This window comes from Columba livia, chromosome 1, assembly GCF_036013475.1.
Source record: "Columba livia isolate bColLiv1 breed racing homer chromosome 1, bColLiv1.pat.W.v2, whole genome shotgun sequence".
Classification (NCBI taxonomy): domain Eukaryota; kingdom Metazoa; phylum Chordata; class Aves; order Columbiformes; family Columbidae; genus Columba; species Columba livia.
The window spans coordinates 32,409,623-32,426,970 of NC_088602.1; the positions used below are offsets into that span (position 1 = coordinate 32,409,623).

The 17,348-nt window shown below is 46.3% G+C and overlaps 1 protein-coding gene across 1 annotated transcript in view; it reads left to right on the forward strand.

Annotated features, from left to right (window-relative positions):
* Window positions 1–17,348, forward strand: part of ERICH6B (glutamate rich 6B) — a 38,838-nt gene that overhangs the window by 17,828 nt on the left and 3,662 nt on the right. The window contains exons 5-14 of the mRNA XM_021286794.2: window positions 450–565; window positions 1,899–1,979; window positions 3,778–3,891; window positions 9,340–9,458; window positions 11,097–11,198; window positions 11,402–11,640; window positions 13,198–13,262; window positions 13,837–13,982; window positions 15,826–15,914; window positions 16,266–16,418. Coding sequence (XP_021142469.2) covers window positions 450–565; window positions 1,899–1,979; window positions 3,778–3,891; window positions 9,340–9,458; window positions 11,097–11,198; window positions 11,402–11,640; window positions 13,198–13,262; window positions 13,837–13,982; window positions 15,826–15,914; window positions 16,266–16,418 — 1,224 coding nt within the window. The remainder of the gene's footprint in view (window positions 1–449; window positions 566–1,898; window positions 1,980–3,777; window positions 3,892–9,339; window positions 9,459–11,096; window positions 11,199–11,401; window positions 11,641–13,197; window positions 13,263–13,836; window positions 13,983–15,825; window positions 15,915–16,265; window positions 16,419–17,348) is intronic.

Sequence of the window (17,348 nt, forward strand, 5' to 3'; positions counted from 1 at the left end):
TGTCCCTAAGAACCTCATGTACGCATCTTTTAAACACCTCCAGGGGTGGTGACTCCACCACTTCCCTGGGCAGCCTGTTCCAGTGTCTGACTGATACAACCTTGTTTCATCCAGTGAACTGGAGGCAAGGAAAGCAGTAAGTCTACTCTGTGAACAGCGACTGCTGAAATTCCTTGCCTGTTCTGGGGTGCTGGCACTTACCCCTCTCCTCTCTGTTGCCCTTGGTTTTGCAAGCATGCTTCTCCCTTCCGCATGTTGCAGAGCTCTAACTTTCACAACTTCTGAGGCAGGAATAGTTTAAGGTCACTGGTGCTCCCTGCCCAGATTAATGCCACCAAGAGTCACTGGAAGCTGCTGGAAGGGCTTGCCTGCTCCTAAACCACACAGCCCTCTTCCCTGCTGGCCAGGAACCACCCATGAGCATCCCACCTGGTGTCACCTCTTTGCAGACAGTGTGTAGACGGCTGTCCTGCCTCCTGCTACAGCAGAAGACACAACATGGAGGATGAGATGACCCAGACAGAGTGGAGCTATTCAGATGAGTCCCTATCTTCCAGGGAGGATGGTAAGTTCATTTGAAGCAGCCCTGTCCAATAGCCCCAGTATCCAGAATCATAGGTTTCTTTTTAAAGGGAACTTTTTGACATCTGTTTACTAAAAAAAAAAAAAAATAAAAATTAGTCACAAAGTAGGCTTTATTTGGCAGAAATTTTGATTTGCTTGAAGCACTTTGACAAGGATAAATGCCTCTTGTTACCAATATCCTGAGTTCTGTTCCTCTCCTATTAAGTAAGGTACTCTCCTGGTAAAGCCAGGGCAACACTGAGCACCTCACCTGATAGCACAGCAGCTGATGAGCACCAAAAGTGCTCTGAGCCTGTATAACCCCAGCCTGTTATGTTGAAGAGCAGAGATAAACTGATTTTGCAGTCCCTTGAAACTGGACTTTTTCTCCATCACCACTCTAAGCCATGACACTGGAGATGACGGGTGACACCTGCTTAGGTGGGAGGATGCCCAGAGGTGCTCAGCATCTCCAGCCCATGATGTGTCAGTGTGGGTTGTCTCAGTCAACAGAGATGATCATGAACCAGAATGGAGGAATATTATAATTTTCAGCTTCTTTATTTTAATAGGCCTCCTCAGGCTGATGGATCCCTCTCTTTTTGCCCTAATAGGGGGAGTGAAGTGAACTTCACCTGAAGTTCATGAGTGTTTTGATAATGCTGTCATTGTAGTCTATGGGCAAAAGCTGTTCCTCCTCTCCTTGCCTCCTGCAGTCCTGAGGTGGTCCAACCTTCTAGCCACCAGCAAGATGGGCCTCTACAACCATCCAGGGTCACTTTTCAATGCCAGCATCTCCTTGTAGGCTAACACAACTCCTCCATCTCCAACCATCCCAGTTCAGGAAGACATCTGAGGGCCTTCTGAACCATTCACAAACGTGATTGAAATAAATGACATTGATTTCCAGGGGCACATTAGACACCTAAATGTTTTAGGGGATCCTGGCCTAAGGGTTTCTCTGTGAGAGAAGCACAATGTTGTCACTAGGCTGCCTCAGCCCCCAAGGGTTTATGAAATGCTTAGCTAGCAAAACAAAAAGCATTAACTTCTTGGCTACAGCTTTCTGCCAAAAGATAGGCAGGTCGTGCTTCAATGCAGATGTCTTGGGGAAAAAATGTGCAGTGCATTAGAGAGCTGTGACTCATAGAATAATTATCCTCATTTCTCATAGTTTATTAATAATTTAAACCCAATCTTGGTGTTATTGATCTATCATTGAATAGGAGATTTATTTCAGATCTGTAGTCACTGAAGCAGTAAATTTAATCCCCCTTCCCCTCCCACCCTTCCATCCACTAAACTCACTTTATAACTAAAACATGATGTTTAAGCTGTTTCAGTAATAGGAGAGGAGGAGAAGAGCTCAGAGGCTGTGGGTGGTAGGAGTAGCTTTAAGGCCACAGAAGACCAAGGTGAGTGGCACTAAGGTTCTGGGTTTAATACATCTTTTTTAACCAAATCGTCCTCTGCACATGGTCTCAGGGATGCCAAAATGACCAAATGCTACTTGCTGGCATCACAAACAGATCCTAAGCCAGTTTTACCTGTTTTCATCTGTGTTTGCTTGCCCATTTCCACAGTTAACAATCAGTTTTGCATGAATCCCAGTTGTGGATCCCATTCCTACTCTTTGTTCTCTGGAAACACAGGCGTGAGCTCACCGAGGTAAAAGTGCCTGCAACAAAAAGGCTGTTGCAAGGTCCACAAGCTCTTGAGCCTGATACAAATCTTACTTAAACTGGCAAAAACCTGAAGCAGCTGCCTGGGTGTCCCTGGAGCACCATGAGTGTAAAATCAATTAAAGTGCATGGAGAATTAAGCCTACAAAACTATAACGTGGAGACTCGTATGGCAGCGCTCACTTGGCTGTACCATGTATCTGATGCATTCACTAACCTAAGCAGCAATACGTGGCCTATTAAAGGAAGACAGGAAGAGAAAACAGCATGCTTTACAGCTGTAAAGTGCCCAGAACAGTGATTTCTGTAGGCAAATGAAATACATTTTTATTAGGCCAATTGTAGTATACAGTTGGGGTGTAAAATGTGTTCTTGGCTGTACCAACTCTTGCTCAGGTCTGAAAGAAAGCAGCAGATGTGCCCAAATGCTCCTCTATTCTTTACTGTCTATATTAATGGATACAATTAAAGCTATAGCCATCCCTTGCCAGCGCATCCTCACTGCTCTGCTTAGACCCTGCAGCTGGAATCACTGCAAGTGGGGGCTCTTGTCTGCAGCTGGGGTTCCTGCAGCATGGAAACGTTAGGCAGGACCAAGCTGTCACAGTCTTGCTCTAAAAAGCAAATAAAACTCAGTGTAACCAGGCAGAGCAGATGTGTTGGTAAGGCAAAGCTCTGGGTGCATCCACCAGTGTATGCTCTTAGCATATCTGATGTTTCTTGCCCAAGTGGGAGACATCCTTAGAGATGAACAGCAGGAAAAGAAAGCACAACAAATTCAGTGTAGTCTAAAACTATGTTTTCTAGAGGTATCCTTACTTAAATAGTCATGGAGATGGGTTTCCCTGGTTTGGGTTTGGGGGATTTTTGGTGTTTGGCTTAGGTTAACTAAATATTAAATAAGACCAGGGAAATGCTGCTATTTCATTGATCCTGCAGGACAAAGGAACATTCCAGCAGTAACACATCGGGGTGCAGGTGGTGGGTGTTGCAGGGCTGTTGGGACAGAAGCAGCACCAGGCAAATCCACAGCTGAAAACACTGATGTTGGATCCCTCCTCTCCTGCTGGGACCATTGTCATCGACCGGTCACGGCTCCTGCAAAGCCCAGGCTTGCTGCTACTAAAACTTTCCATTTTGTGGGGCTTGAGAGATTATTTGGTGAGATTTCACCCAAAGGTGCAAATTTCTAGAAATTCAGGCTTTCTTGCAGTTGCAAAGCAGTGACTTCCCTTCCTCCTTCTCCTCATGAAATAGGTGTAGTGTGATATTTCAGGTACAGGTACCCGTCACCAGTGCAAGTGTGTTTTGAGTGCCCACTCAAGATTTGGTGCCTCACTGAATACGTAGCCCTTCCTCGACAGTTTAGTCCTGCACCAGGCAATTATTATAGGAGGGTATTTTCAGTACTGAGCAGACAAATAGAGAAACTCTGCCACCCTGCCTGGCACCTCTGAGAGGCTATGATGGTGCAGAAGCAGTTTTGCTCCTTTGTCCTCACGTGGGGGTGAAATTGTACTCTTCTGTCCAGCCATGGAGATGCTCTCCGGGGACACTGAGGTGAACCCTGAGCCTGGAGAGAACAAGGAAGAGGCAGCAGCCGAGGATGGAGAGGAGAATAACCAAGCAGGACTGTGTGAGCAAGGTACAGTGGGATATTTGGAATAATCATTGTCACTGTAAGATAAATCTGAGTTTTCTAGGTGTCTGCCATACTTTGAAAATCCCAGGCTAAACAAAAAACATTTTGTTTGTAAGAATCACTGAAGTATTTGAAGTCCTCCTTTTGCTGCTGTGTGTCAGGGATGAGCACTGTTGGGTGGCTGTGGAGGACAAGTCATCCTGTCTATTCATGCAGGGCCATAATAAAAATGAGGAGGGAAATGTGAATTGGAGCATTTTTGTCAGAATACTAGAGTTAGCCTTTAGGAAAAGGCCAAGCGGATGACTGGGAGTACTAGCCTTAAACTGAAGGCTCACAGCCCTCTTCCTTCCATTGTTTTTCTCCTCAATTTCAGTGGGTTTCAGTTCTACCACATCTCAGCTGGGTGGGACATGGGGTGTCAGAGACCACAGGACCCAACAGAAATATGTGGTTTGGAGAAAGAACAATTAGGAAAGGGGATGAAAGAAGGAAAACTGGGAATCTTAGAAAGACAGCAAGAAATCTGATATTAGAGAAGGAAAATATATCAGTAGTTGTGGGGATATGAATGAAAAACTAGGGAGGACGGACTCTGGGGTGGAGAGAAAAACAAGAATAGAGATCAGAAGAGAGGCAAAGCAGGGCGGATGGTGGAAAAATAGAAAGTGGGATATAGAAAGGGGAGGTGGATATAAATTAGAAGCAAAACTTAGAGGAGGAGTAATTTAGCAAATTTGCAGAACGAAAACTGCAAATCAGGCTGTGAAAGAAAGACCTGGGACTGCAAAGCACTTCCTTTCTGTTTCTGGATAGAAAAGAGGAAAGGGCAGAAAAAATATATTATTGCTTTTCTTTTGTTCTTTTTTTTCGTGTTTTTTTAGTTTTTACCTTTACAATAAGCTTTGTCACACATTTGCTATGTAGAAAGGGGTTGCCTGGAGCAGGGGACATGCTCCATGGTGAGGTCTGCTCCAGCATTCTCTGAAATATATATCCGGAAAAGGAGGGGCACAATTGCAGAGTTACTATCTCCCTTTGTGCTATCTCCCTTTGTCCACCCCAAAACTCTCAGTCTCCCATCCCTGGGGTGCAGAAGCTTGAAATCTGCAGGAGGATGAATTCCTGGAAACCCATCTCTACGCCTTCCCCCACCCTGCAGCTTGTTCCTCCATCCCTACTTTTGCTTGTCAGGCGTTTGTATAAATAGGATTAACATCTGCAGTTACACTTAGCTAGGTTGCAAATTACACAGGCTATCAAGCCTTGTGCTTCAGGGTATACACTGATTACCATCGGAGGGCCCAAAATGAGTTTTTCCAATAACAGAATATTGCATGATTGACTGGGTACATTACGGGGCAGAGTGGATTAGCCTTTGCCATCAGTATCAGTTATATGTCATTACCACATCAAAGCACCAGACGTGGGTGAGCCACTTCCATTCAGGCAGCATTGGAGGTGGCTGGGTCTGGAGGAGTAGGGCTGGTTGGTAAAACCAGCACTGATTTCTAAAGCTGCTTATGAAATGTGCCTCCAGCAAGCTGTGCTTCCTGCTTCTGCTCGTTGGGCTGCGTGCCTTCAGACAGTCAGAGGAGCCTGCCCTCCTCTCCTTTGTCTCCTGGTGTATCCCAATTCCAGTGGAATCAAGAGGTATCAAAGGATCTGAGACCCACTGTAACAGGAGGCTGGAAGGTACCCAACTGCAAGGTCTGCTGACCCCATCCTTTCAGTGAGTCCAGGGGCTTGCAAGAGACGCTGAGGTCCCCATTAGCTCTCTATTAGGTATGAACAACTTTGCCTACTCTCAGCTTTCAGTCCATCTCATTTCCTTCATCTTGGCAGCAAATGATTTTCTCATTTGAATGGAAGAGCCAGAATTGACAGAAAATCTAAAATAAGAAGCATAATTAGCAGCAAAACTTTTAATTCCCCTTTCTAAGCCATTTCTAAATGTGTTAGTGCTTATTTATTGGACATGGCTTGACATTTAGACAGTTCTTTTTAATGCTAATAGGGTTGATTACCAGATTGAATCCTACTGTTTTGAGGAAATGGCTGCTCAGTATTCGGAGCTGCCAAGCTCCCCCTGCACAGAAATACCCGCCTTTCTTCACAAGAAATATGTATTATTCAGTGCAAATATATTAAAATAAGGCCATTGCAGGCATGAGGAGCCTGCACCAGCAATGCCACACCGGCAGCCCATGAATGAGGCGTGTGGCTGTGGGGTGCCAGGTCTGCCTTTCTCTGTCTAAAAATTCCCTCCAGCTCCAGTGGAAGAGGAAGAGGAAAAGGAAGCCACCCCACTTGCCCAGGTTGCAGCCAAGGGCTGGGGTTTCCCACCCTTGCCCACTTGCAGTTCATGTTCTACATTGAAGACTCTCATCTTCCTCTCTGTCCTACAGAGCCAAACATGGCAGGGACTCGGTCCTAATGGACATACAGAGGCAAGAAATGTGGGTGGGGATTTTTTCCCATAACAGTCACTATCCAGTTGTTTTCTTCAGAGTGTGTAATGGAGCTTTTTGTACTCCCTCTCCTGCAGATCAATCGACTGGACAGACCTCTAACTGTCCTCCTGTTTCAACTTAGAGCATCACTGCTCCTTTGGAGCTGCTACAAAATGGCACAGGTGTCAATACAAGTAGAATTTGGCCTTACATTTCCTTTAAATTAGGCCTTATAGATGAAAAGTGTAGTTTTTCAGAAAATAAGTTTCACCTGCAGATTACCAAGCATGTAATGTCAACACAACACTGCTTAGGGGAGGCATCGGCCTCCAGAAATAGGGCAGGCTCTTAAGCCTGAGAGTGACAGCCTGGCTTGACAAGCTTTGCCAAGGGCTAGCCAAGTGCAAGGAGATTACCCTGATCTGGGGAACAGAGATACCTGAGCTCAGGAATTTCCCCCAGGGTGTGATTACCTTGTAATAGCCACTATTCCTCATCCTCATTTCTAGCTGGAAAGGCAGTGAAAAGCGAGGCTCCTACTTTGCATCCACCAGTTGGAAAACAGCCAAGGCATGGCTTTTAATACAACCTTGGAAAAGTGCACAGGGACACAAATGTCCCCGTCATTAAGGTAGTGAGTTGTCAGCCAGAAGAGGCACTTAAAATCTTGTGGCAGTGGAGCATCCAAGTGTCTGTTTTATATTTACTGGAGGAAAACTTGAGTGAACAACTCCGATTTGGACTGACTGAGCCACTGCTGCACATTTTCCTTTTTTCAAACTCCTATCATTCACAACCAGGCATTCTCTTTCAGTGATGACTTGGAACGATAAAATCCAAGATGATCCAGCACTGGCTGGGGGAATGTGAGCTGACTGCCATGAAATAACCTTGTTATGAGACACAGTCACCTCCAGATCACATTTCCACCACACAGTGAGTTGCACATCAGAGGTCTGCATGGAGCACGAGTCACATCTTTTGCTTATCAGCTGTGTCTCAGAATGACTTGACCCCCAACTGAGGACTTGTAGAGAAGACTTATCCATGCAGGAGAAGATGGACTGGACAAGCTTCCTCAGGTCCCCAACCTGGTGATGGGAGGAGATGATGTGAGCCAGGTTTTTGCAGCGTGTGCCTTTTCGCTTTATATCAGCGTGCCTGTTGGGGACAATGAGCACTCAGGTGGCTTCACGCTTTCCCTTGGTCACTAAGATCTGCTTCAGGGTTCCCACCAACGGCCACAGGGGTCACAGTTTTGTCTTCCACAGTTGGGGTATCCCATGAGAAGGGGTCCATGTTCTGAAAGTGGTTGGCTTATAGAGACTTTTGCTTTGGGAGCTAAACTAAAAGGGGATACACCTGCCTGCTGGTCTTGGTGGAAGAGTTTTTAAGCTGAAAATCATGCCTGCTGTGTGCAGGCTGAAAAGCCACCAAGCTGCTGTATCTCTGTGATGCAGGGGGCTTTGTCAGAAGCGGTAACAGGCTACATTTAAGCTGCTTCGCCTTAGTAGGAGACAGGGCCTGGTGTGAAAAGCAGGACATAGAGATGACCACAAAGGGTCAATCCTCAAAGTACATCTGGCGCAGCATCCTGCCCTGGACGAGAGCCAGCAGATGCTCAGGAAGCAATACAAAAATAGAGCAAACACTTGTTTATTCTTCCCAGAATATTCTCCACCTCCACTTCACAGTGCTTTGTGACTCAGGAACCTCCTGGGCTGTAGACACCACCTCTGCATTTAATAGCCCTTGATGGATTCTTCTTCTATCAATTAGTTTACACCCTATTGAACCAACATAAACTTTAAACATCCAGTGTACCCCATGGCAAGGGGTGCCCACAGCTAAAAATCTCTTTTGTTTATTTTGAACTTGTCACTTGATAGTTTTCTTTGATGATCACTCTCTCCCTTTGAAGAGCACTGAATAATGTGAACAGCTGTTCCCCAGTCACACCACTCATCCCATCACAAAACTCAGTCATATTTCTTCTTCAATCATTTTTTTCTTCTGAGATAAAAAGTCTTAATCTATTCAGTCACTCCCTGAATGGAGGCCTTTTTATGCTTTTGATCATCTTCAATTGCCTGCCTCTGTAACTTTTCTATTTCTTCTGTATCATATTTGAGATTGGTGAATCAGGACTGCACAATAGTATTCAAGAGATGGGAGCCCACGGATTTATACAGTAGCATAATGATTTCCTCTGTTTTGCTCTCTCCTCCTTTCCTAATAATTCCTAGCTTTCTGTTTGCTTTTTTGATTGCTACTGAGTGTCAGGCTGACATTTGCATAGAGCTATCTATTATAACCTGAACACTTCACAGCCAAGTGGAAACAGGCAGCTCAGAGCCCATTATTTCGTATGTAAAGCTAAGATTGTCTTTTCCTATGCACATCACTTTACATTTATCTATATCAGATTTCATCTGTGATTTTATTACCCTTTTATTCAGTGCCACAAGGGTCTTTCTGCAACTCTTCACAGTCAGCCTTTTGCCTCAACCACCCTGAGTATCATCTGCAAACTTCTCTTCCTGCTTACTGCTATTTTGAGATTATTTATTAGTATTTCAAAAGCATGGGACTGTGCTTAGGCTAATTTAGCAGCTTTCCCTCTCAAATTTGAAGTGCCAGGTCCCAAGGAGAGGCAATAAATATGGCTTCCCAAGCTCATCAATTGGTGCTCCTGGAGATGGGTGATGTTGTGCTGAGCCAACGCATCTCCCCCTCCCCTTGCACAAAGAGATTGGGGGGTGGGGAAGGGTAGTGCTGCTCGCTGGGATGTGTGTCTGCCCTCTCCACCACACTGGACAGGGCCAGCGAGAGGCCCTGTGGTGGCCCTTTCTCCTGCTGAAGCTGTGTGCAGAAGTCCTGGGGCAGAGGGGGAGCAATGGATGGCAAAACCTTTCTCTGAGAAAACCTCTGCACACAAAATTGTGAGAGGTCACTTTGAATGAACAGGAGCTAACTGACAACTCTTCCTTGCAAAAAGACACAGGGGAGCCTGTCGAGCTTTCCCAAGGGAGTCCAAGGTCAGAGTCAGACGAGCCACTGTCCACGGGAGAAAAGCATGAGGATGATGAGACGGCAACTGACCTGTGCCCAGATGAGGTGAGACCCAGCCATTCAGTTGGCAAGAGAAACCAGAAATAAGCATTGATGAGAACTTTTCCAGCGGTGTTTTTTTCATTGCACCTTGCAGCAGTGCCAGCTGGGATTCAGTGGGGGGCAGCAACAACAAGGGCACTTCTTTCTGCGGGGGGTCGTCCTTGTTTGGGGGTTGAGGCTGGAGAGTTGCCACTGCTATTTATAGGCTGAACAACATTCCAGAGCTGAAGGTGAGCACAAAATTAATTCAAATAAAGGAAAAAGAGGTGAGAAAGTTAACAACTTTGGTGGAGGGTTCCTTATCCTTGTGTGTGGTGCACCTCAGAGCTGTGGGGTCACATGGAGCTTGTTTCCCTCTCCTCCCTGATCGCAGTAAGTTTTTGTTGCTTCATTTAGAGCAAGGCAGTGCAGGATTTGCCAGCTCTCTGGCAAGATGCCTTCCAAAAAAGGCACATGGCTTCCAGGAAAATGATCTGCAGAAGCAGCTTGATGGTCCTGCAGCTGCAAAAGGAGAAAAGAAGATAGTGTCTCTTCTCTGATAATGGAGCAAAAATTTGTCCAGAGGGCAGAGGCTCTCCCCTTGAAGAGACTTAAGCTTGAACACCAGAAAACCACTTGATGACACAGGAAAAGAGCAGGCACCAGTTACAAAGTGTCTCCTGAGTTTGTGTCTCCTGGAAAGAAAAAAAAATGCTTGCATGTGGAAGCAAAATCCACTGGTTTCACAGATCCACAAAGCAAAACAGGAATTCAAGAGAAGGCCAGTGGCAGATGCACTGATATTGCAGCCATCAACTCCCACCTCATCTCAGTGAGGAAAGTGCTCCAGCCACCTCAAACACAAAGCCACCAAAATGTACGGGTGCCATTTATTGGCCCTGGTGGCACCAGGGTTTGTGCTTCTGGCCAGCCCACCCAACCCCTGCATCACAGATGGCTGATGGAAGAAGAAAACCTACCTGTAACGCAACCTGGTGCAAGACAGGATGGCTTTAGGTGACTTGACTGATCACAGTAGAAGGCATCAGGATGGCTATTATAACAACTACAAAGAGCAAAAAGGCATTAAAATCTAAACCAGACTTAAGCCACTTTTAAGCTTTCATCAGGAAGGAGAGCTAATCACAAATGCTTCTATCACAAATGCTTTACAATTGCAGGGTTTTTTTCCTTTCCAAAATGCAAAAGTCCTCATTTCCTTGAAGTTTCTCTGTATCAAGATTGTCTTAAAAACAGAGTGCATTTGGTTTTAAAAGGGGATTCTCAGAGATTTGTTTCTAAAGAAGAAACAGGAGCTTTTTTTTTGCTCTTTTTTTCCACTTTCTTGGTGTTTCACAGTATGTTAAAGGAAGGACATATCAAAATGTTGTTCACGTTTTCATATGAAAAACATCCATAACTTTCCATTGAGCTCTTAAGAAGGTTGTGTAAACATGCCAACTGCATTAATTTTGGAGCACAGATGATTAAATATAAACTACATTTCCTGACATTGTATATATACACATACTGAAAATGAGTTCTGGTGTTACACTAAATGCAGTGGGTTTGGTTGCCTTTATGGGAACAGTACAGACTTTCGCCCAATTTAGCATTTAAAAAATTAATTATGCTGATGGTGTGTTTCCTTTGTCCTCTGAGGAAACCACCTGTATGGAAGACTCTGCAAAGTGCACCTTTTGTAACGCTCCTGAAAAGCCAATCCCAACACTGGTGGATCTGAAGAAACAACCCCATAAAAATGTGAGTCTACCCATATCATGTAAGCATGTCTGTAACTTAAGTTTCTTCCTGGCAAAAAAAGGGGGGGCGATCACCCCACGGCAGAGGCAGAGAAGAAGGGGAGAGGCATGTGGGCAGAAGGAGCTGGAGGGTGAGAAGGTCCATGGTCTACTGAGGTGTCCCATGCCATCCTGACTGCTCCTAATGGGCATTGCACCCCACAGCTCTTTTGCTGCAGGAGATACAAGGAAGAATTTGAGACTGTCATTGAAGAGCTGATGAAGGAAGATGAAGTGGAGAAAGAGCTGATGAAGGAAGAAGAAGTGGAGAAAGAGCTGATGAATGAAGTGGAGAAAGAGCTGACGAATGAAGATCAAGTGGAGGAAGAGCTGGACATCGCTCCATATGCTGACTTTTCCCAAGCTGAGCTGAGGAGCAACATCAAGGAGAAACTGCTGCAACAGTAAGGGACAGAGGGCAACCAGCCCCAGGCCCTGGAGGGAGGAGAAAAGCCCCATCACCAGGTTTCTTCTTTCGCTGGTTGGAACCTACTTATGGCATTGTACTGTTGCCCATGTGCACCAACAAGCACTGAGGCATCTCCATGTCAATCCTATGATGGTATCACTGGGAGGAAAGATCTACCACCTGCCCTAGGTACTATGTGCTGAGCGGGCAACAGTGCTGAATGGTGCCAGAAAAAATGTTGGACCAGTGCTGCCAAGGCAACACTTGCCTGAGAGTCCACATGCAGCTCATCTTCATGGTAGAGCCCTTAGGAAGGCACTGAAAGGCTGGTTGAGGAGCACCTAGAACTGAGGTCTCAGCAGCCATCAGCTGCTCCATCTCTGCAATGTTGGCATTGGAGGTTTGTCATTAGCAGATTAGGAAGCTCCCTAGCAATGTGGTTGGGGCCACATGCTTTCTCAGATGGCAAAAGGTTTTCCCTGGTCAAATCTGAGGTAACTGTTCTCTCCCAAAAGACCCTGAGGTCATCTGTCCCCATTCAGGGCCCCCCTCCCGCTGTACAGCCCCTTCACTCAATGATCTTAAGACCCAATGGTCTTAAGGGTCTCTTCCAACCAAAATGTTTCTATGATTCTATGATTCACACCTTCCCATCGCAGCTGCTTCAGTCTCCACACCCAGCAGCCTTGGTGGACATGGATGTGCCTTCCCAGCCTCCTCCCAGGCTGTTCAGTGTCTAACTCCTCTTTTACACCCCCGGGGACCTATCTTTCCCAGGGCACACCACAAGTGGCAATGGCTGGGGCACACTAGCCCCACAAAGGTGGGCAGAGACCAGATTGCATAAGTTGAGTTATCCATGGGTTTTTTTCTGTTTCCCCTTTTTTTTTTTTGCAACATTTTGGTCCTTTGGATTGTGACTTGTAAGTGCCATCATATCTTCATGGGAGCAACAGCCCACACTTAAATTTCCCTTGGGTACAGAGGAGCAGTGCAAGGTTTGAGTGCCACTCAGGTCTTCAGGTAGGACATGGCCTGAACATTTTGGGTAGGGTCTGTCTTCTGTCTCTGCAGGTGTCAGCAGCATATGTGGTGCAGTGCTTGGTCCTATCGGCCACACAAGCTGAGCTTTGCCCTGAGAGACTAGAGTGGCAGTCAGGTGCACAACATGTAGGTAGAAAAAGACAAGGTGCCCAGCCACCTGTGTGATGAGTGATGTGAGTAGGACATCCCAAAGGCTGGGAACTCACCGCACCTGTGCAAGCACACACCCATGCCTCCCCCATCACCTTCAGCTCTCCTTGACCAAAGGGCAAGGAAAGAGGCATTTCTACAGCACAATTTGTCAGATCTGCAATGAGATGGATCTCCTGTATCTCTTCTTTAGCTATGAAAGACATCTGTGGTGTCTATCTCATACACAGGCATCTGCATTGCTTCAGGCGAATCCTGATATAACATCCCATGACACTTGTTTTCCCTTAAATTACATGGGTAGTGTCATTAGTCAACAATCTGATTTTATTTCTAACTTCCCTTTTTTTGACCTTAGCTTGAATGAAGGAGGCTTTGAGAACCACAGGCAAATACTTCGGCTGTATCTGAAATTTGTTACTGGTATGTACCTTCACTGGTGAGTTGTTGTCATTGCTGGGCCTGATCTGGGGCCAGAAGCACATGGTAGCTGCAGTGCACCTAGAGGAGCAGCAGCATTTTGTGTACTAAAAGGTGCCATAATGCTTATTTCAACTGGCCAGAGACATTCATAATTTTTCAAAACATGGATCTGCATTGCTGCCTGCCTACAAGGCCTGTCATCTCCAAGCCGTATGTCCTATGGTTGAGAGGCGCAGAAGATTGTATGGAAGAGACTTGCTAGTTCATGTCTAGTCTATCCATTACTGTAAGTAATTCTTAGCTGTTCATTGGCGTGATGTTCCATTGTTTTGAGCAAGGAGATCCCTTACATCTCTTAGGAAAGCCATCCTGCAGCATCACAGAGCCTACCCCATCTTAGATTGGTTAAATTTTCCCTTTCCAGTTATTCGTACTCAAACAAAGCAAAGGACATGAAAACTCCTCAATACCTCCCACCATCCCCTCTCCTTTCCAAATAATCCATGATGTGAGGCTTGGAGAAACAGAGATGCATTGTCTTTTCCTCAATAACAACCTTCTAAACATTTTTAAGGGAACAGCATCTCATTCAGACTCTCAAAACAAGAGGAAGGCACTGTCAGACCAGAAACCACCCCTTTCAAAAAGCACCGACCAACATCAGCATCTCCAGAAGACCACCTGGAGCTGGACAGTGATTTTATTGTGGAGCACTTAAAGGTGGGGGTAGCTGGTGGGATCTCTTCTTGTTGCTTTTCAGGCAGGGACTGTAAAGAGCTGTATAGTGTTGGGTCTGCTTATATCCTGTGAGACTCCCCCAATTCTAATCAAGCACATTTTGATATCTCCTATGAGATACAGAGAAGATCCTGATTCAGCAAAATGTTAAAATTGTTATCAGTGAGTGCACTAAACTGATGGGACATACCGACTTGTGGCTGTTTGACAATGGACTTAGTCAGGTGTTCATGGCTGAGGTGGAAAGCTGAGCCTGGTGTCCCTGGGGTTTTAATGGGGCGTGTACAAAGGGTTTTACTTACGCAGCATCCTATGCAGCTTGAAGGCTGTGGTCCCCAAGTAAGTCAGTGATCCCCACCCATACTGGAGCCTCAGACCCTGCTCTACTCACTTCCATACCACTCATCTCACCCTCCAGACCAGACTGCCCTACCCAAACTGCCTGGCAGGGTCAGATCCAAGCTTCTCAGCTAGGAATCACTGGAGCAGGGCTCCTGGACCCAGGCCAAGCCCCAATCCAACAATTTAACAGCACAGGCCAAAGCTTTACAGGGTCCAGGCAGCCTTGACTTCAACAGTAGGGATGTCACCGCTGTGTCCAGCAAGGGATGGGATGTCTCCCCCAACCCAGCTGTCGTGAGCTCCCCAGGGCCTGTTGTCCCAGCCTTGGTGACCCTGGGAGGACAGACACTGGGGGTCTGCTTCATCAGCCAGGGACTGGATGGGAATGTCCCTGCCAGCTCAGCCCCCCACAGCATGGCTCCTCTCTTCCCTCCCCTGCCTCTCCTCTCTCTTCCCAAACCAGACAACGCTGCAGTTTCTGCAGGTGTGCAAGAAAATTACCTGTGATTTATCACACAATCAGTGATTTTGTTGGCTTTTTTATTTTCGACATAGAAGCACATTATACTGCTCTTCCCTTCTGAAATATAAGGGTAGCAAATCCTCCTGCCTGGGACCCTCTGTCTTTTTAGCCTCATAAAAAGCCTGAAAAATGGAAGCAGGAACAGAATCGTCGGTTTGTTGCTTTTTTGTTCCCCTCCATCTCTCACAGCCAGGAAGGAATTCTTAGCTATTCTGCAGAGCCAAAACCTGCATCTTCAGGTTAGAAATTAGTGCTGCAGTTACAGCTAGAGTCAACCACTTCACATGTATGAAATGTCTCCACCTGGGAGCTGCTGCGGACAAGTCCCTTTAGTTGGACAAAACTCAAGCACAGCCCCTTTCTGCACATGAGAATTAGCTGCTGCTTTTAATGATGATGTTAAAAAGCAACAGCAAGGTCTCCTCTCTTTCCCCTCTCCCAGCTGTTCTCAGCTCCCAGCTCTCTGTTCTTCCCCAAGAAGCAGGTGGTAATGCTGCTTATTCCTATTAGAAAGCACAAAACCCAGCTCCCTTGTAATGCTGGGAGCAAAGCCCGTAGCAAAGAAATGTTTCTGTTTTGCATGTCAGTACATGGCAGGATAAATTGTGTGTGTGATGGAAAGAGGGTTCTTAGCAAATTATATCATCAGAGAGCAGCTAATAACATAAAATAAGAAGAGCTGAGCTTTGTACATGAAATGCAAAAACACAGAACTGAGAATGAGTTTTCCTCAGTTATTTAAAAGGGTTTAATAAAAAAGTAAGCAAACAAACAAACAAAAACAATTCCAGGGGGAAAGCATGTGGCAGTGTGGCTTGCCAGTTCTCTGGGGTTCTTACCAATGTGGGAAGAGGGAGACCTGTGGCAGAGCATCCCTATCTCCTGTGTCTGGACAAGCATCCCCACAGTATTTCTCCAGGCTCCCGTCTGCCTCTCACCTCCTTGATTTTGCTCTTGCAGCACTGCTGTTCTTCGGAGCCCACAAGACGATGTTATCCTGATGGACAGACGTTTTTTCTCCTGTTCCCAGATGGAAGTGGTCAGGTTTAGTATCCACTAGCAATGGTGCTCAGGTGGGGGGGCAGCCGCAGGAGCACCCTACCTCCAGGTGGGTTACTGTCACCTTCCTTCTGGGGGTAACCTGCCACAGCCTCTTGGGCCAACTACGCAGCTCAGGCCACTCTTAGAAAGAAATTAGGTCTACAGAGGTGGTTGGCTGTGTGAAGGGTGGTGGAGGTTTGGGTCATGTCCCCCAGATACTGTTCTTTAGAATCATAGAATCATTCCGGTTGGAAGAGACCCTCAAGATCATCGAATCCGACCATAACCTAATCACAACTGTTTTCTTTCGAAGCGTGCTTTCTGTGGGCTTTCTGTTTCTTTCCTTACCTGTTTCTCAGCTACCCATCAGGCAACGTGGCCATTCTCATCATGTTCTCTGAGGAAGCCTTGTTTACCTATTACATCCTGGAGGACAGCAAATACCCAAGGATCAGGGCTGTCTTTGGGAGCCACGGCCATGGGGTCTGTTCCTACCCTGATGGCCATCTCTGGTAAGTGCAAGCCCAGAGGTGACACCATGTCCTGGCTCAGTGGTACCCCAGGGCTTGAAGTCACTCCAAAAGCATCTTCAGTTTTTGTTCCAGTTTGATTTTTCCTACGTGAAAATGCATTAAAAGGATGGAGGGCTGTGCTGCAGCCCACCAGAGCAGTGGCTTCTCACATTGTACACCAAGGCAACAGGTGCTGGCAGCATGTATGGAGAGAGGGCACTCGGGTATCAAACCATCTCATTTGACAGTGACACCTGTCCAGACACCCTGGCATGAGGATTGATTTTGGTGAAGGTTAACCACACAACCATGGAGATGGCTTGGTCCCATTATAGTACAGGGATGAAGGCATATCATCTTTACCTGCTTCTCATGGAGCCCCAGGTGGCCTCGCTGGAAAAACATGGGCTTATCATCTGCATACAAGAGCAAACTTCAACATCTGGAGTTGGTTAGCTTGAGGTCAACATCGCTTTTGATTTGTTTCTCCTGTCCAGTGAGTGTACCTCACTAAACAATGACTCACGTGACCAATTTCATAGAATAGTTTGGATCTGAAGGGGCTTTCAAAGCTCGCCTTGTCCAACCACCCTGCAATGAGCAGGGACATCTTCATCTAGGTCAGATTGCTTGAAGCCCTGTCCAGCCTGGCCTTGAATGTCACCAGAGGTGGGGCATCTACCACCTGTCTGGGCAACCTGGGCCAGTGTTTTACCACCCGCATTGTAAAAAATTTCTTCTTCACGTCTAGCTCAAATGTCCCCTCTTTTAGTTTAAAACTGTTACCCCTTGTCCTGTCACAACAGGCCCTGCTAAAAAGTCTGACCCCATCTTTCTTACAGGCCCCTTTTAAGTACTGAAAGGCCACAATAAGATCTCCCTGGAGCCTTCTCTTCTCCAGGCTGAACAACCCCAACTGTCTCAGCCTGT